Source organism: Ursus maritimus, unplaced genomic scaffold (genome assembly GCF_017311325.1).
Source record: "Ursus maritimus isolate PB19 unplaced genomic scaffold, ASM1731132v1 scaffold_13, whole genome shotgun sequence".
Lineage (NCBI taxonomy): Eukaryota > Metazoa > Chordata > Mammalia > Carnivora > Ursidae > Ursus > Ursus maritimus.
This window is the reverse complement of record NW_024423675.1, coordinates 35,317,875-35,328,561: the sequence shown is the minus strand read 5'-3', so window position 1 is coordinate 35,328,561 and position 10,687 is coordinate 35,317,875. Positions and strand designations below refer to the sequence as shown.

At 36.7% G+C, this 10,687-nt stretch overlaps 1 protein-coding gene across 3 annotated transcripts in view; it reads left to right on the top strand.

Moving 5' to 3' along the window:
- ECHDC1 (ethylmalonyl-CoA decarboxylase 1) overlaps window positions 1-10,687 on the top strand; it is a 64,623-nt gene that overhangs the window by 32,279 nt on the left and 21,657 nt on the right. For 2 of the 3 annotated variants that reach the window (XM_008691125.2, XM_008691126.2), the window contains 2 exons: window positions 4,146-4,198; window positions 6,062-6,142. In XM_008691125.2, coding sequence (XP_008689347.1) covers window positions 4,146-4,198; window positions 6,062-6,142 — 134 coding nt within the window. The remainder of the gene's footprint in view (window positions 1-4,145; window positions 4,199-6,061; window positions 6,143-10,687) is intronic. The other variant, XM_008691127.2, reaches the window with a different exon arrangement.

Below are 10,687 nucleotides of genomic sequence, written 5' to 3'. Positions count from 1 at the left end.
CGGCCTTCCTGGAAACCTATAAACTACCAAGACTGAAACAGGAAGAAATTGATTTCTTAAACTGGCCAATTAATTATGAAGAGATTGAGTCAGTGATAAACAACCTTCCAAATAACAAAACTCCAGGCCCGGATGGTTTTCCTGGGGAATTCTACCAAACATTCAAAGAAGAAATAATACCTATTCTCCTAAAGGTATTTCAAAAAATAGAAACAGAAGGAAAGCTACCAAACTCATTCTATGAGGCCAATATTACCTTGATCCCCAAACCAGGCAAAGACCCCCTCAGAAAGGAGAATTACAGACCGATTTCCCTAATGAATATGGATGCCAAAGTCCTCAACAAGATACTTGCTAATAGAATCCAACAGTACATTAAAAGGATTATCCATCATGACCAAGTGGGATTCATACCTGGGATGCAAGCGTGGTTCAACATTCGCAAATCGATCAACGTGATACATCATATCAACAAGAAAAGTCTCAGGAACCATATGATCCTCTCGATTGATGCAAAAAAAGCATTTGACAAAATACAGCATCCTTTCCTGATTAAAACCCTTCAGAGTGTAGGAATAGAGGGTACATTTCTCAATCTCATAAAAGCCATCTATGAAAAGCCTACTGCAAATATTATTCTCAATGGGGAAAAGCTGGAAGCCTTTCCCTTAAGATCAGGAACACGACAAGGATGCCCACTCTCGCCGCTGTTATTCAACATAGTACTAGAAGTCCTAGCAACAGCAATCAGACAACAAAAAGGGATCAAAGGTATCCAAATTGGCAAAGAAGAAGTCAAAATGTCTCTCTTCGCAGATGACATGATACTCTATATGGAAAACCTAAAAGAATCCACTCCCAAACTATTAGAAGTTATAATATAGATATAGTAACGTGGCAGGATACAAAATCAATGCTCAGAAATCAGTTGCATTTCTATACACGAATAATGAGACTGAAGAAAGAGAAATTAGGGAATCCATCCCATTTACAATAGCACCAAAAACCATACGGTACCTTGGAATTAACTTAACCAGAGACATAAAGGACCTATATTCTAGAAACTATAAATCACTCTTGAAAGACATTGAGGAAGACATAAAAAGATGGAAAAATATTCCATGCTCATGGATCGGAAGAATTAACATAGTTAAAATGTCCATGCTACCCAGAGCAATCTACACTTTCAATGCTATCCCAATCAAAATACTGAGGACATTTTTCAAAGAACTGGAACAAATAGTCCTTAAATTTGTATGGAACCAGAAAAGGCCCCAAATCGCCAAGGAACTGTTGAAAAGGAAAAACAAAGCTGGGGGCATCACAATGCCGGATTTCAAGCTGTACTACAAAGCTGTGATCACAAAGACAGCATGGTACTGGCACAAAAACAGACACATAGACCAATGGAACAGAATAGAGAACCTAGAAATGGACCCTTGGCTCTTTGGGCAACTAATTGTTGATAAAGCAGGAAAAAGCATCTGGTGGAAAAAGACAGTCTCTTCAATAAATGGTGCTGGGAAAATTGGACAGCTACATGCAAAAGAATGAAACTAACAACTCTCTCACACCATACACAAAAATAAACTCCAAATGGATGAAAGACCTCGATGTGAGACAGGAATCCATCAAAATTCTAGAGGAGAACATAGGCAGCAACCTCTACAACATTAGCCAAAGCAACCTTTTTCATGACACATCTCCAAAGGCAAGAGAAACAAAAGAGAAAATGAACTTGTGGGACTTCATCAAGATAAAAAGCTTCTGCACAGCCAAGGAAACAGTCAAAAAAACTAAGAGGCAGCCCACGGAATGGGAGAATATATTTGCAAATGACACTACAGATAAAAGACTGGTATCCAAGATCTACAAAGAACTTCTCAAACTCAATACACAAGAAACAAATAAATCAAAAAATGGGCAGAAGATATGAACAGACAGTTTCCAATGAAGACATACAAATGGCTAACAGACACATGAAAAAATGTTCAAAATCATTAGCCATCAGGGAAATTCAAATCAAAACCACACTGAGATATCATCTTATGCCAGTTATAATGGCAAAAATTGACAAGGCAAGAAACAACAATTGTTGGAGAGGATGTGGAGAAAGGGGATCCCTCCTCCATTGTTGGTGGGAATGCAAGTTGGTACAGCCACTCTGGAAAACAGTGTGGAGGTCCCTTAAAAAGTTAAAAACTGAGCTACCCTATGACCCAGCCATTGCAGTACTGGGTGTTTACGCCAAAGATACAGATGTAGTGAAGAGAAGGGCCATATGCACCCCAGTGTTCATAGCAGCATTGTCCACAATAGCTAAATCGTGGAAGGAGCCGAGATGCCCTTCAACAGATGACTGGATTAAGAAGTTGTGGTCCATATATACAATGGAATATTACTCAGCTATCAGAAAGAACGAATTATCAACATTTGCTGCAACATGGATGGCACTCGAGGAGATAATGCTAAGTGAAATAAGTCAAGCAGAGAAAGACAAATATATGATTTCTCTCATCTATGGAACATAAGAAATAGGATGATCGGTAGGGGAAGAAAGGGATAAAGAAAGGGGGGGGTAATCAGAAGGGGGAATGAAACATGAGAGACTATGGACTCTGAGAAACAAACTGAGGGCCTCAGAGGGGAGGGGGGTGGGGGAATTGAATAGACCGGTGATGGGTAGTAAGGAGGGCATGTATTGCATGGTGCACTGGGTGTTATACGCAGCTAATGAATCATCGAACTTTACATTGGAAACCGGGGATGGACTGTATGGTGACTGACATAATATAATAAAAAATCATTAAAAAAAAAAAGAACAAGTATTTTTATTTGTCATTCCTTCCTTTCGGATGAGGAAACTCAGTTAAGACTTGCTCCAATTCATGTTATTATTAAGCAGTAGCACTAGGATCCAAACTCAGCTCGTCCACTCCCAGTTGGTTTTGCCATGCTGAATCTGAAGTCTTGGCAGAATGTGAAATTTCTAGTAGGTTTTGGGAGTTTACATGAAAACAAGAGTTGAAGCAATGGGGGTGGATGAGACTTCCAAGGAAGAAATTGTAGATAAAGAAGAGAAAGAGAATCATGGATTGGATTTTAGGGGAGTACATGCATTTACAGATATTAAATTACTTATTTATCTGAATAAGAAGAGACAAAGAAGAAAACTGGAAGGGAACAATCAAAGAAATAGGAAGAGAATCAAGAGTGGAAAGTACTGCTAGAAACTATAAGAGGCCTTTAAAATACAGAAACTGGTCAAAGCAACATACCTATGTTACAGAGACAAGACAATAAGGATAAGGATAAGTTATTTAACAAATAGATTATTAGAAACCTTTGAGGGGAGTCTTTTGAGAGAAGGCTGAAGACTAGATTACACTAGGTTGAAGGAAGTATGTGAGTTAAAAAAGAGAAGGTAGTGAGTTTAGACTACAGTTGACCCTTGGAGAATGCAGGGGTCAGGGCCCCCGAGCCCTGTGCAGTTAAAAATCTGCATGTAACTTTTGACTCCCCAATAACTTAAGTTCTAATAGTTTACATTGAGTGGAAGCCTTACCAATAACATGAACAGTTGATTAACACACATTTTGTATGTTATTTGTATAATATACTGTATTTTTACAATAAAGTAAGCTACAGAAAATGTTATTGAGAAAATTATAAGGAAAAGAATACACATTCACACATTCACCACATTCACAGTCCTGTACTATAAAAAATCCACATGTAAGTGGATCCATGCCATTCAAACCTGTGTTCAAGGGTCAAATGTACTTTTAAGAAATTTTTTTTTATATGTTCTTAGGGGGTCAGAATTTGGGATAATAAGTGAGTTCATCTTATGTCTCTTTCTCCCAAATTACCTGAGTAGAATGTGATTTGACTGTCACGCCTAAGTCTTTGCTAATACCTCATGTAGAGCTGAGCTCAAGGAGCCCTAGAAGGTCAACAAAATCTAATACTGCATCATTTGCATTTCTGACAGCATCAAAGAGTTTTAAGTGAAAACCTCATTAAAAAAAAAAAAGTTGGGCATATTTTTGGCTTCATTACTTTCTAAATCCTGAAAAAAATTTAAAAATTTCTTTTATAATACATTTACATTATACCTTTGTGTTTATGCTTATTCTTTAAAGGATGGAATGGCCTTGTGTATGTTCATGCAAAACACCTTAACAAGATTTATGAGGTAATGTATCTTTCTTTTTAAAATATGAAATCTAAAAAACAAAAAGAGCTCTTGTTCTGTTTTGCACCAGTTAAAAAATACCTGATTTTCCAATTATATTTATTTTAATGGTGAACTGTTTACTTGTGCTATCAAGGAAAGTCCTTTAATTAAATGTTAGTGAGGTATGCATAGGTATTTAAAAGAAAGGAGAAGGGAGAGATAAAAAGAATTTTAAGACAGCACTTTTCCTAAAGAGAGTTTATTACTAGCTATATTTACGTATAGACTTGGGAAAGATAAATAGTGATTTTAGATCAGAATAAAAACACTGGTCAAGAGAGGACACATAAAGATTCCCTTATATTCAAAATTAGAGTGTATAGTGAAGTGATCTATATCCAAGGAGAGAGAAAAAGAACTATGGATTGGTGAAGGTTTGTACAGATTTTTGAGGAAAATGGATTCACTTTGCATCTAGATGAAGAAAAAAAGGGAAGGAAATTCTTGGCCTATCACTATGCATTTGGGGTTACAAACTGACATGTTTTGGCTAATTAGCTTTCTACCTCTGTATTCCAAATGTAAATAATGTAAAACTTATAAAAACTAAGGCTTCATATTATTTAGCATCCTTACTAGTTGGACATCACTCTGGTTTTGGTGCTTTTCATATCTGAGAGCCTAGAAAGAGTAATGGAATCAAAACATTATTCTAGGGGCGCCTGGGTGGCACAGCGGTTGGGCGTCTGCCTTCGGCTCAGGGCGTGATCCCGGCGATCTGGGATCGAGCCCCACATCAGGCTCCTCTGCTATGAGCCTGCTTCTTCCTCTCCCACTCCCCCTGCTTGTGTTCCCTCTCTCGCTGGCTGTCTCTATCTCTGTCGAATAAATAAATAAAATCTTTAAAAAAAAAAAAAACATTATTCTAAAGTACTTCTTTTTATTGTTTTAGTTCCTCTTCACCTTCCTTTCCCTATTATACTTGACTCTTTCTTAGATAAATCTTAAAAGGCTTTTTTAATCTTCTTTTTTTGGAAGCAGAATGTGTTAATGAATTTTCCATTACTTTAGGCGTGCAACTTTGCATTTGGTTAGAACCTACAAAGTACTCCGTGCTTTCAAAGCATCTGGATTTACCTTGTAATACTCACACACTCCTCCAAAGTGGGTCTTTGCAGACAGGAAAGGTGAAGAGATTTATTTTTGCCACAGACCCATTCCTTTATATAGTATTAGTTTATTGACCATTTCAATAGGTAATAAGACTTTTGATAGGAATCTTTATAATAACACAGTTTTGGAGCTCAGTCTGCTCGACCACATTTCCTCCCTTTGGATATAGCCTTAATTTTGCCATCTAACTTGACATCAATAAAAATGGAGTAAGATAAGATCCATTGAATTATTCTTGATTGCCAGTGGCTGAGGTGTTGCAGAAGCTGTATATTATATAAAAAAACATTCATTTATTTGGAAGAAAGTTACAATATCTAGTTAAAAATATATATAGTTAGTAATACATAAAAATATACATTAGGTATATATATCATATATAGTATTTATAAAACTTCATATATTTTATATTATTCATATATAAAAATATAGTTAATAGTTTAAAAATAGATGATTCAGGGAGGTAGTTTGTTAAACTTACATAGCATTTAGTATGAATTATTATATCTTAAGAATTATACTGTTTTATTCCTCATGATATACACACTCAGGGTTCCACTATACTTCAAGGTATGTTTGTTACTATAAACATAGTTCAATAATTTTGTTTCTACTGCATCTCAAGTTTTTTTAAAGTAATATTTGTAAATTAATATTGAAATGAAAAATATTAACATCCATTTCTTTCTTTTTTCCTTCAATAAAAAGACTCCCTTTAATAAGTGTTGCGCTGATTCAAGGTTGGGCATTGGGTGGAGGAGCAGAACTTACTACAGCATGTGATTTCAGGTAAGATGAAAATTGCTTTACTCCCTCCACAAATATAATCAACATGCTCAAACTTATTTTTTGCTTGAATATAAACCTTATTTATATTCTTAAACAGGATGTTCAATTAGTGAATATTTTCTTCTTGTCAGTTATTTTATTTTTTTTTAATTTAAATTCAGTTAGTTAACATATAATGTATTATTTGTTTTGGGGTACAGGTCTGTGATTCATTAGTCTTCTGTAATATCCAATGCTCATTACAACATACCCTCCCCAATGTCCATCACCTAGTTACCCCATTTTGGTGAGAATTTTTGCATCCATGTTCATCAGGGATATTGGTGTGTAATTCTCCTTTTTGGTGGGGTTTTTGTCTGGTTTTCGGATCAAGGTAATGCTGGCCTCATAGAATGAGTTTGGAAGTTTTCCTTCCATTTCGATTTTTTGAAACAGCTTCAGAAGAATAGGTATTAATTCTCCTTTAAATGTTTGGTAGAATTCCCCTGAGAAGCCATCTGGCCCTGGGCTCTTGTTTTTTGGGAGATTTTTGATTTCTGTTTCAATTTCCTTGCTGGTTATGTGTCTGTTCAGGTTTTCTATTTCTACCTGGTTCAGTTTTGGTAGTTTATACATCTCTAGGAATGCATCCATTTCTTCCAGATTGTCTAATTTGTCAGCATATAGTTGCTCATAATATGTTCTTATAATTGTTTGTATTTCTTTGACATTGGTTGTGATCTCTCCTCTTTCGTTCATGATTTTATTTATTTGGGTCCTTTTTTTTTTTTTTTCTTTTGGATAAGTCTGGCCAGGGGTTTATCAATCTTATTGTTTCAAAGTACCAGCTCCTAGTTTTGTTGATCTGTTCTACTGTTCTTTTGGTTTGTATTTCATTTATTTCTGCTCTGATCTTTATTTTTTCTCTTCTCCTGCTGGGTTTAGGCTTTATTTTCTGTTCGTTCTGTAACTCCTTTAGGTGTAAGGTTAGGTTGTGTATTTGAGACCTTTCTTGTTTCTTGAGAAAGGCTTATAGTTCTATATACTTCCCACTTAGGACTGCCTTTGCTGCATCCCAAAGATTTTGAACAGTAGTGTTTTCCTTTGCATAGAAAGAGGTAGAGAATAGAGAAAACGAGAGAGATTTACTGTCTGCATTAACTATGATCAAAAGGAGCCCTAATTATTCAAAAAGGCATTCCTCAAAGTTGCGTATTTCTTTGTTAGCATAAAAAGTCTGTTTTCATAACAATGATGATATGAATAGGGGAATTTTGAGAGCAAAAAGAAGATAAGAGCTCTTTATAGTTTCTTGAAATTCCACATTTTAGATGTTAGGCGCATGTCTTTTTGTGACATTTTACTCTTAAGATGTCTGAGATGACAAAAAGGTATTTGGGCTCTCATTGCTTCACACACGGACCACTGCAGCTGCTTCCAGAGCAACCTGTCTTTTTCCAGGCTTTCCTCAAAAATAAAATTTATTCTATACACCAACTGATTTACCTTTTCCTTATACTGCTTTTAACATACGGTCATGCCTCACAGATGCTGTGTGTTTGGTTCTGGACACCGCAATAAAGCGAATATCACAATAAAGTGAGTCAGATGAAGTTTTTGGTTTCCCAGAGCATATAAAAGTTGTGTTTACATTATTTTATAGTCCATTAGGTGTGCAATAGCATTATGGCTTAAAAATGTACATACCTTAATTTAAAAATACTGTATTGCTAAAAAAATGCTAACCAACCCTGAACTTGCAGTGACTCATAATCTTTTGGTGGTTTTGCCTCGATGGCTGCTTGATGATCAAAGTGGTGGTTGCTAAAAGTTGGGGTGTCTGTGGCAGTTTCTTAAAATAAGACTATAGTCAAGTTTGCTACATCACTTGACTCTTCTTTTCACGAATGATTTCTCATTAGCATGCAAGGCTGTTTGATAGAGGATTTTACCTACAGTAGAACTTCTTTAGAAATTGGAGTCAATCTTCTCCAACCCTGCCGCTGCTTTATCAACTAAGTTCATGTGATGCTCTAAGTCCTTTGTCGTCATATCAACTATCTTTACAGCCTCTTCACCAGGAGTAGATTCCATCTCAGAAACCATTCTTTTCTTTTCTTTTCTAAGATTTTATTTGAGAGAGAGAGAGTGAGAGAGAGAGCACAAGCTGGAGGGGAGGAGGAGAAGCAGACTGCCCACTGAGCAGGGAGCTCAACTTGGGGCTCGATCCCAGGACCCTGGGGTCATGACCTGAGCCACCCAGGTGCCCCTCCGAAACCATTTTCTTTGCTCATCCATAAGAAGCAGCTCTTCATCTATTCAGGTTTGATCATGAGATTGTAGCAATTCAGTCACATCTTTAGGCTCCACTTCCAATTCTAGTTCTCTTGCTAATCCCCCCACATCTGCAGTTACTTCCTCCACTGGAATCTTGAACCTCTTCAAAGTCATCCATGAGGGTTGGAATCAACTTCTTCCAAAACTCCTGTTAATGTTGACATTTTGACCTCTTCCCATGAATCATGAATGTTCTTTATGGCATCTAGAGTGGTGAATGCTTTCCAGGTTTTCAGTTTACTTTGTCATGATCTGTCAGAGGAATCACTATTTATGGCAGCTCTAGACTTATGTATTTCTTAAATAATAAGTCTTAAAAGTCAAAATGGTACCTTGATCCATAGGCTGCAGGTGGATGTTGTGTTAGTAGGTATGAAAACAACATTAATCCCATACATCTCTGTCAGAGCTCTTTGGTGACCAGCTGCATTTATCAATAAGCAGTAATATTTTGAGAGGAATCTTCTTTGAGTAGTGGGTTTCAACCGTGGGTTTAAAATATTCATTAAACTGTGTGGTAAACAGATGTGCCATCAGTAAGGCTTTGTTGCTCCATTTATAGAGCACAGGCAGAGTACGTTTAGTAGATTTAGCATAATTCTTAAGGGCCCTAAGAGTCTTGGAATGGTAAACGAACACTGGCTTCAACTTAGGGTCACCAGCTGCATTAGCCCCTAACGAGTGAGTCAGCCTGTCCTTTGAAGCTTTGAAGCTCTCTAGCTGTAACAGTCCTACATGGCATCATCTTCCAGTAGAAGGCTATTTCATCTGTACTGAAAGTCTGTTTAGTGTAGCACCTTCATTCATTATCTTAGCTAGATCTTCTCATTTGCTGTAGCTTCTACATCAGCGCTTGATGCTTCACTTCGCACTTTTATGCTATAAAGATGACTTCTTTCCTTAAACCTCATGAACCAATCGCTGTTAGCTTTAGACTTTTTTCCTCTGCAGCTTCCTCCCCTCTCTCAGCCTTCCTAGAACTGAAGAGAGTTAGGCCCTTGCTCTGGATTAGGCTTTGGTTTAAGAGAATGTTGTTTTGGTTTGATCTCTGTCCTGACCGCTAGAACTTTATATCAACAATGAGGCTGTTCTGCTTCCTTTTTTTCTTTCTTTTTTTAAAAATTTTATTTATTTATTCAACAGGGAGAGAGACAGCCAGCAAGAGAGGGAACACAAGCAGGGGGAGTGGGAGAGAAAGAAGCAGGCTCCCACTGACCTCCCAGTGGAGCAAGGAGCCTGATGCAGGGCTCGATCCCAGGACACTAGGACCACGCCCTGAGCTAAAGGCAGACGCTTAATAACTGAGCCACCTAGGCACCTCTGTTTTGCTTTCTTATCATTTGTGTTTTCAGTGGAGTAGCTCTTTTAATTTCCTTCAAGAACTTTTCCTTTGCATTCACAATTTGGCTGACTGGTATCAGAAGCCTAGCCTTTACCTTACCTCAGCTTTTGACATGCCTTTCTTACTAAACTTAATCATTTCTAGCCTTTGATTTAAAGTGAGAGACATGAGACTCTTCCTTTCACTTGAACACTTAGAGGCCATTGCAGGATTATTAATTAGCCTAATTGCAGTTTGTCTCTCAGAGAATAGGGAGGCCCAAGGAGAGGGAGAGAGATGGGGAATGGCCAGTGGCTAGATCAGTCAGATCACACAACATTTATCAGTTAAGTTTGTGGTCTTATATGGGCATGGTTCATGGCACCTCAAAACAGTTAACGGTAGTTACATCACAAATGACTGATCGCAGATTACCATAACCAATATAATATGATGGAAAAGTTTGAAATATTGCAAGAATTACCAAAATGCAACACAGAGAGATGAAGTCAGTGGAGCTGTTGGAAGAACAGAGCTGATAGGCTTGCTGGATGGCAGGTTTATTATAAAGCTGCAATTTGTAAAGATCACAATATCTGCAAAGTGCAATAAAGCAAAGCACAATAAAATGAGGTATGCCTATATATAAATATATATGTGTGTATAAATATGTATATATTTATATTCATATTTATATTAAGTAAAAATATGTTCCTAGAAAAATGAAACAAAACCAAGACATACAAATTTCTGGAATTGTAGTGTTTGGCAAATATATAAAAATACATATTTCTAAAATACTGAAAAATATTTTCTCATTTTATTTATATACGTACACAAACACATGCGCATATATATATATATATATATATATATATATATATTTTTTTTAAACTGGTTGGCTTAGA